The following is a 9,743-nucleotide window of genomic DNA, read 5'->3' as shown; positions in this document are numbered from 1 at the left end:
TTTGGTTGTGTGTGATTTAATTAATTTATTATAATTTAATTAATTTGTTTTATTTATTATATATCATTTATATATTTTAATATTATTTCACATTTCATTTGCAATGTTGAATGTTCAATAAAAAGTTCTGTTTGAAAGGATGTACTAGCATTATTATGATATATTATCATTATGTCAGTGGTCTAAAATGGTCTTACAATGGTGCCGACAATATTATCGTTTATCGCAATAATTTCCAGGAACATTTATCGTCCAACAAAATTATTTATCGTGACAGGCCTAGGTACTGCTGCCTTATTGGGCCCATATTGAGCAACGCATATTAAGACCCAAACTCATGTACAACAACTTCCTTACTTGCAACAAATGAGCACTAATTAGAGGGTTATTGAGGAAAAACTGGTGGTTGGTGGTTGAAGCCATTTATTGGAGATTTCTACTAAAAACTATTAAAACTATTTCTACTTTCTACTTTGTCTAATAGAGACATTTCTGATCCGCTGTCGTCTGGATTTACTTTGGTGGTTTTAAGTTTTGATCCTTGAAGGGGGAACTTTTTTTTTACCGCCATTAGGCCTACATGATATGCAAATTAGGCGATGACGTCATTTAGGGACTTTTGGTGACTTTTCGGACAGCCAATAGCTACTTTCCTTACTATGGAGTTGGCAACACTGTAAACAACAGTAAAGAGCTTAGTATCCTCTGTCCCTCGCTTCATTCATGTATTTTTACTAATACACAACATGCATGTTAATTGACAACTAGTTGATGGCGAATATGTGTACCTTAATATAAAGTGTTACCCAAAAATGTATCCAAGCCAGCTGAGAGATAAGTCGAACTGCTTATTTCAGCACAATTGAGCAAAAGTGTTTTGGAAATACAGCGTGAGTTTCACCAGCAGTGGGAAAGATAAGCTGTGCCGCTGTCATAGCGTTTTCCTTTCTCTTATTTTCCTGGAGAGCATCCAGAACTCATACAGAGAACACAGGGGCAGGAAATGAAGCGAAGCCTTAAAAATCAAGAGTTCGAATTTTGTCTTCACACTGCCACAGCAGATGGAAAGGAAACACTCATATCATTATACAATCAATGGTTCTCTGAAAGATCAGAGTGGAGATATTACGTTTCCTCATTACCTCCCTTCAGAACTGGAAACAGCATGCCTACTCATTTCATTGCAGCTTTAGTTTGTGGGTCATCTTTGTGACGTTGTGTCCTGTAGGTGACTCTGGGGAAAAGGGAAATAATGGAGTCAAGGGAGAGGACGGTGTAGGAATCAAAGGAAGCACCGGAGAGCCAGGTGCACAAGGTGAGGATACATTCATGTCATTTGGAAAGCACAAATATCTACTATAATGATACTGCATGCATACAAAGTGATGAAAAGTCTTATTATAGAATTTCAAAAAAAAGGTCATAGAATAAAATGTTCCAAAAAAGTAAAGCCTACCAACTATACTATTGGCAACATTTTGAAAAATGTCACTGTATAGTTTTTCAAACCCCCCCCAAAAAAGTATATTTAAGTATACTGTACCACTTTACAATAACACTACCCTTATAAAGGGTTTACGAATAGTTTGTTATTCAGTTATTAATTAGGTTGTGAACACTTTAAAAATCATTAATAAGCTTTTATAAACAGGGCGACTGTTGCTTGCCAAATAGTGAGCCCACATTTATCTGTACTGCTAAGCCTTATTAGAAATGGTAGTAACTCATTAATAAATGGGAATGTGTTTTACATTTTACAATAAGGCTCCCTTTTGACAACTATAAATGTTTATAACTCGTAAATACATGGTCATAAAGAGATGCCAAGAAACATCAAGATGGATGGGGGGAATCAACTCAAATCAAATCAAGTTTTATTTATATAGCACATTTATAAACGATTTTTGGTCGAGCCAAAGTGCTGTACATATAATAAAAAAATATATATAATATAATAAAAATAGCCTACAGTAGAAACTCAGTGAACAACAGATACCAAGGATGTTGGCTGATGAAGAAGACGAAGTACGCTATGTAGCTAATATAAGACTTAGGCATCTTGCCAAATAGTGAGCCTGTGTTGACGTATGAAAACTATGTTAGAACTGTTTTTTTAAATGGTTCTTAATGATTAATAAAGTGTTTACAACCTAATTAATAACCTAATTATAAACCCTTTATAAGGGTAGTCTTATTGTAAAGTGGTACCAAGTATACTGCTTTGGAAAATATCATAGTATACTATGTTGAAAAGTTTTTTATAGTATAGTATCTTGAGAAAAAATCATACTAGGTTGAAATGTTTTTATTGTAGAGTAATAGTATACAATGTTGAAAAAAGTCTTAATATATTAAGTTGAAAAGTGAATGCGAAAGACTACACCTTTCTATATTATATTCATAAGCTTCACTTGCAAGTAATATTTCCCTTTTTCTTAAAAATGTCCGATGTCTCTTCTTCTTCTCAGGTGCAGCAGGCGTTCCTGGCATTGGAAAGGACGGCAAAGATGGACAACGCGGTGAGACGGGAAACCCCGGAGTCCCAGGAGCCTCCGGTCCAAGAGGGCCTTCAGGGCCTCAGGGGCTTTGTGACCCTTCCACCTGTATCAGCAGGTCTATTCCCCCGTTCTACATGGTCAGTGGAAAGAAGTCCGCCAGCTACAGAAAACCATGAGACATCACCACTGAGACACACTCCAGATCTCATCCTGCAGTGACCAGGGCTTCTTCAGAAGATCTTTAGAAGCCCCTCAAAGTCTCCATCTGAACCGTGGAGCTCAGAGACGCAAAGGGAAACAGAGACAAGGCACAATTGTAGAATACTGTAAAGACATTTTATCACATGTTGAAAGAAAGCTGCTACTGACGCCAAAGCAACTTGTTTGACAGACACCCACGAGTCTTCAGAAAAACCAATATCATGTATTTTGTAAAGTATTTTAAAGCTACATCCTCTCTGATTTTCTCTTATGAATATACTTTTGCATTCCTCGAATAAGCTCCCTGAAACACATCGCTTCTACAAACAGGATTTGGTAAAGTGGAACTATGTTCTGAGTCTGTTTCCAAAACAAAAATCTAAAATGTCCCTTCAAGTGCAGAGCTGAGATATCCAACAATGTGCTTTTTAATTTACGATCATACCTTCCTTTTGCCTGATTTTGTCATTTATTGTTTCAAGCGATGTAATAAAGTGATATGTTTTGGAAGGGTGGCACACTACTGCTTTTATCCCCGTTTCCATTCAACGAAGCAGAACATCTTCGAGCAGCTGCAGCTACTAACATTCAAATATATGCACATATTAATGAGTCACTATTAGACGGCATCCAAAATACACATTTAGGTATTTATTGTTATTCACGTTGTCAGTTTGCATCTATAGATTTCTCCTAAATCCACCAATAGTTAGCATTAGATTATGCATCTATTGCTACAAATAAAAGATACCGGATGTTCCCGTGCAGGTAGGGTTTTGCAACATTTAAGGATCGTTACAAAACATATCGTTAAAGTTCATTTTCTGAAATCATCTCCACTTCAGTAGCATTTACAGACACTAAACGTTCCAGTTTCTTGCCATCAATATTCTGGAGGTCTGTTCCTATTAACATTTCACTTTTCTTTTTTTGTAAAGCCAACATTTCCCCTGTGATAACCTTTTACTGGAACATAAATGTCAAAAACAGAAAATAGGAATCCAATTACCTGATTTTTGTCCTGATGCAAATGAGATGAAGATATCTCCTTATTTGCATATTTAAACAATACATTTCAGAAAACGTGTAATGCAAAAAACAATTGTTTAAATGTAAGTAATCAACTGAGGAAGTTTCACAGTGATATCATTTAGTTAAAAATATTCACCCTATTCACTTTTAGTGTCACCAAAGAATGGATAATCGATGAATTTCCTGGTTGTATTGGAAACAAGGTGCCTGGGTTGTTATGGATATAATCTGGATTCATGAGGACATTTCACTGTTGCCTGGTGACAAAGGACAGACAACATCATCCCTACCTCTGTCTGCAAAACACACACACACACACACACAGACACAGATCAAACATGACCTTTAGCAAGCTGCGGGACAGAGTTAGCGTAGCCGGCGTCCCAAGGACATCACTTTGATTTAATAGATTCTATCGTGGCTCCGCGCCAGGGGATTTGAAGTTGTGTGCATCGGTAAAAAGGGTTCACGAGGTTCATGAAATTTGATTTGCCAGAAGACAGGTGATTGATTCATGAAAATGGACAGAACAGAGCAGAGGCTTCCAAACAACGTTGAGACAAGCTGTCAAACAAACCAAGCAAAGTTTGTATTATAAAATGAATCCTTTCCAGTCTTTATTATACAGTACAGTACATGTGTCTTTCAAATACTTACAATATGCTACCACTCCAACATATTTTAGCACCAATCAGAAGGACAATAGGGTTTGAAAAAACAGGTTAATACAGTTTGGCTTATGTGTTAAAACACATTTTAATGGTTCAAATCATGAATAATTTAGCGGTGTAACTTAATTTTTTTTTTAAAACTAGCTAGAATATGCTAATTTAAAGATGTTTGGCTTATATGTATTACAACATTTGAAGCTGTACGTGTGCATCTTACCATCCCTCCCAATAACACACAGTCTATTGGTCACTGTTACAAGCATTTACACAACCAAAAAAAAGGGCAATACTTAAATTGTTCAATAAGAAACTATTGACAAAGAAGCTACTATATATTACATGATATGATACCATTGACAGAGCAGATAACTTATTCTAATCACACATTTAAGAACGCACACTGATTCTGAAGTGACTGTAAATGTGTACATTGCATTTAAAGCAGCTCATTAACACTTCCATGAGACACATTTATTTAGCTGTAGCTACAAACATTTGAAGATAAAAAGGACATTTCTAAGAGGCAGAGCTGCTCAAAATGTTAAAAAAACATCCACCTGGGGATAAACCTGATCATTATAAATGTTAAATTCAACGTTTTGCTTACATTGGCATCTACAAGCCACCATGAGCTAATAATAGCTTTTATTAGCCATACTGAGCTAACACTAGTTTTTATTAGCCACCATGAGCTAGCCTTTAAAAGCTAATGTTAGCTAAGATAAGCTTGTTTTAGCCACTATTAGCTAACATTAGCTTTTATAGAGTGCTACAGTGACGAGTCCTAGAACCCGGAAGTAAACTCCTTCCGGTTCCTTCGACAAAACAGCAATTTCTCCATAGGATTTTGGAAAATAGCTGGAAATAAGGTCTGTGGTTGAAACACATTTAAGAGACGGATCACGTTTTGTTCAGCCAGATAATCTCCACATGTCTACCCTACTTTTATAATTTTCGAATCATAAATCTAGTCGCCAGAAGCAAAATGCTAACGTTATGCTATAGACGAACTACAGCAGGGTCGCTGCTTCAACGTCACGCCAACTTCAGATCCATATTCAAACATACAGATTCTAAATGGTACAAGTTGAAGCGTTTGTTTGAACAGTCTGCAGGAGGCAGGTACTTGCTTTCAAGCAGAACAGGGCAAACTAACTTAGAGGAGTGTTTACGTGTTCGGCGTAATGACGTACAACGACCTCCACGACTTCTGTAGTCCTATTCAGCCACTTGGTAACAACCATCGTTTTTCAGACACGTCAACTCTTCAGAAATCACCAGTGGGGTCACTGCTGATGGATTTAATGTCGTAGAACAAAACGTGATCTGTCTCTTCAGTGTGTCTCAACCACAGACCTTATTTCAGATATTTTCCTAAACCCTATGGAGAAAAGGAACCGGAAGTGGTAACATGCTAACTTACTTCCGGGTTTTAGGACGCGTCACTGTGGCACTCTATAACCACCATTAGCTGATGGTGTACCGCACCAAGGGAGGCTTCTCCTTCTCCGAAACCCTTGAGTGTACCAACTTTTGTAAGGTTTCATTTTATTTCTCCTGATTTCAACTTTTTTTGTAAGATATTTCTTCCTCATCATAGCCTAGCTTTAAAGGTGGGGTACTGTAGGTAAGTTTGAGAAACCGGCTCGAGATACACTTTTTGTTGTATTCCATGGAATGCTCTTAACATCCCGATAGCAATGAATATCTGAAGTGCTTTGACAATAAATCCATAAAAAAATATCTGTGGAAGCTGTAGCGCTGTAAAAAGCACGACCAATCATCTGAGCCGGCCCGGCTAAAATAACTGGATGGCCTACCTGCCTGTCAGCCTTCCATCTGTGCACAAACTTATCTCGTGCCCTCATTGGTCATGTACGCGTGAGTGTGTGTTGGAGGAGGGACTCTGTAAGGAAGTAGCAGATTTCTTCCGGCTGTGTATTTTCAAATTCTAGCACACTCGAGCTGGTTTCTCCAAAATGACCTACCCCACCTTTAGCTCAACAAATTGCTCCTACATCCAGAGCAGCAAAAACACTTTACCAACATCTTCAAAACTAAGTTGTTTCATAGTAACTTCACTTTTTTATTGGTGACCTTACATTTAGTAACTTGTGCAAGTACAAATGAGTATGTGTGTCCAATATAAAGATACACTTCGACCTGTTAGTAATACTGTTTGGCGTGAAAAGTTATAAAATGTCTATATTATCTTCTTGGAGATGAATCCCTCGTATCACTTTTGCTATTATGGTTGTAGTTCCTTATAATAGAATAGGATAGTGGATATTCAATCGTTTTAGACGAGCAGCACAAGTGAGATTTGGGGAGAAGTGTAATTGGTCCATGAGGGACAAAAAGGCCAAACATCTTTCAAAAGATTAGCACAAAGGGTCTGGCGGTCATCAAGATTCAGGGATGCAACTCTCCAATTTTAGGTTCCAGGGACAAAAAACAAAACAAAGCAAAGTCTATACAGCTCAGGCACTTAATAAGCCTCACCGGACCAAAAGGAAGTGACACATTTAGAGAAAGCGCTGAGAAACAAGCAGCTTTTCAAGAAAGGTGAACAAAGGCTTCAATTATACCACCTCCTCAAAAGCTGTTTACTGCTCCGGTCTATGAACCCACAGAAAGAGAAAGACCCGAGCCACTTCATTAAACATAGGGGCACACATCTAACAAAGACATGTTTTTCTGTCAACTTTTGTCTTTCTTTCTGAACGTAACTATGCGGGTGAGCTGAATAATGCAAAAATATCATTTTATAACCATCTCGCACATAATTCAAGCACATTCAAATGACTTTCACTTCAAATCTACCTTTAAGTAATACAGAAATCTCACAATATGATTTATAGAGTGGGTTATGTGCTGTGTTTTCTTAAGGCAAATCAATTGACTTATGGAACCAAAGCCTGCAAATCTCTCCAAAAAACGTTTCCAAGGATTTAATGTTTGAGTTGTGACAGAGGCAATATGTGATGCTCTGCTGATGCTCTAAAATATCACATTGCAACTACATTCAGATTTTCAAAAGGGAGTGGTTGTTTTTGTAAAAGTAAATTACATTTTCCACAAGTCAAATAAGATTGCTGCTAGATGCTTGGAAGCAAGAAGTGAATAAAAGTGGTCATCCATCACTCTTGACACTAACTCGTTAACACTCCTACACAAAATCACTATTTTAAAATTTGAGTCAGTCTGTCCTCCCCCTTCGTCATCAACGACAATAGAGCAGATATTTCCCCTGGCTGAATAATTACCAAGAGAGATCAATTTAGTGAGCAGTAACTGACAACTATTGCTTAAATGTAGGACAGTGGGTGTGAATGGTAACTGGTGCAAAGTGGTGTAAGGCAGAGAAAGAAAAACCCATGGTGCAGACATTATCCTGCAAGAAATCGAAGAAAAGCTGAACTTTTTTTAACATGATTACTGAAGTAACGCTACAATATCAGACTCCCGAATCTTACCTCCTGACATGGGGTTTTAGAGGAGGGAGTTTCATCATTGTTATCTCCCTACATGAAGCATGGTAGTGAAACACCTGCTTACCCCCATATGAAATGTGAAAAGTCTCTTGATGCTTAATCCCCCTTACCAAAAACAAACAAAACTAAGAATCTGACCGGCAGCACATATTGCTTCAGCCCTCCGTACTGAGGTTATCTTGAAAAAGTTCTTGATTCTGACCAAGTTCATAAATACAGCCGCTCTTTGTGACTCTTCTTACTTAAGTCCCCTTGACATTTTTAGTGTGGGGTCTTTGTGCCAGGCTGGCGTAGTAGGCACACTGGGTGGGGTCACATTGGCCAGTAGGACCTGAAGGACCAGTTGGACCATGAGGTCCGGGGTTCCCTGGCTCTCCCTGGGTCCCTGCCTGTCCTGGGCTTCCATCTTTACCGTAACCAGGCAGACCGGCTGGACCTAAAGCAGGAAGAAGAACAATTGTGACTTAAAGGTCCCCTATCATACTGTTTTCAATATGTTATAGGTCTCAGATATATATAGAACCTGTCTCTGATTGGCTGTTGTTTCCAAAGTGCGGATTCTCTGTCTGTTACTTTAGATGAAAATAAGGAGCCCCTCCCCACGCCCCTCTGAGAGATATTTGGTTAAAAATAACACAATGGTGCTCTAGGAGGATATTCAGTGATAAGGTGTGTGGGGGGGTTTACCTTGGTTGCTGATTGGCTAATGGTTACACAAGACAACACATCGTTATGACATCATGAAGTGTGGCCAAAATCTGATCAGCTCATTTTCAGACAGGTTTTTATAGAAATGGATCAGGACAAAAAGAGAGAGACTCTTTGTTCCTGAAACTTTCAGAGTCTCTTTCCACAGAGGGGACACATGTTGATGTAGAAGAGACATGAAGAAGAGGGGACACATGGTGATGTAGAAGAGACATGAAGAAGAGGGGACACATGTTGATGTAGAAGAGACATGAAGAAGAGGGGACACATGTTGATGTAGAAGAGACGTGGAGAAGAGGGGACACATGTTGATGTAGAAGAGACATGAAGAAGAGGGGACACATGTTGATGTTGAAGAGACATGGAGAAGAGGGGACACATGTTGATGTAGAAGAGACATGAAGAAGAGGGGACACATGTTGATGTTGAAGAGACATGAAGAAGAGGGGACACATGTTGATGTAGAAGAGACATGAACAAGTGGATTTTGCATAATAGGTGACCTTTAAAGGTCAATGGGCCACATAGGGTGCCAGGTGGAACGCCATTATCTAATCCACGTTCAAAATACTTAATTTTGTTGTGCTTTTAATGTAATAAAGGTGCTGGATTTGTATTAAAAAGCATCAACATAGACTAATAGTGATTATTTATCCCATGAAATAAACCAGACCTAGATGGAAATACCAAAGAGGGGCAACAGTTACACAGAAATTAGGATCATTCTGATCCCATATAAGTTTTTTTTACACTAAAAAGTATCAATCTTTCCCTGGTGGGACCTTGTTTATTTTCATGTTTATGAATTATTCCAAGATCTGGACATCCAAGGGTTGAGTTTATCTGAATCTGGGGCTTCAAATTGGGTAAAACCAACCGTATAATAATATTGTATAAAAAAGAGAAAGAGATGAATCATTACCTATGGGGCCGACGGGTCCTTGTTCTCCTCTGTCGCCGACTCCAGTTTCGCCCTTTTCTCCTCTTCCTCCTTTCTCACCTGGAAGTTTGAAAAAATATATGTTTTGTGATTTCTGCACATTATAAGCTGTTAAATCTATTAATCAACACTTGTTACAACCTTGAGCATTACTGTGTGTGTGTGTGTGTGTGTGTGTGTGTGTGTGTGTGCGTGCGTG

General features: G+C 38.3%; 1 protein-coding gene across 1 annotated transcript in view; it reads left to right on the top strand.

Moving 5' to 3' along the window:
- col9a1c (collagen, type IX, alpha 1c) overlaps positions 1–3,174 on the top strand; it is a gene marked incomplete at its 5' end in the record, with an annotated part of 26,617 nt that extends 23,443 nt beyond the window's left edge. Inside the window, 2 exons of the mRNA XM_010790508.1 lie at positions 1,229–1,315; positions 2,469–3,174. Coding sequence (XP_010788810.1) covers positions 1,229–1,315; positions 2,469–2,674 — 293 coding nt within the window. The remainder of the gene's footprint in view (positions 1–1,228; positions 1,316–2,468) is intronic.
- Positions 3,175–9,743: the final 6,569 nt, after the last annotated feature.

Source organism: Notothenia coriiceps, unplaced genomic scaffold, assembly GCF_000735185.1.
Source record: "Notothenia coriiceps isolate Sejong01 unplaced genomic scaffold, NC01 NC01_scaffold00034369, whole genome shotgun sequence".
Taxonomy (NCBI): domain Eukaryota; kingdom Metazoa; phylum Chordata; class Actinopteri; order Perciformes; family Nototheniidae; genus Notothenia; species Notothenia coriiceps.
Note: the sequence above shows the minus strand (reverse complement) of the source record. Positions and strands in the feature narration are given on the sequence as shown.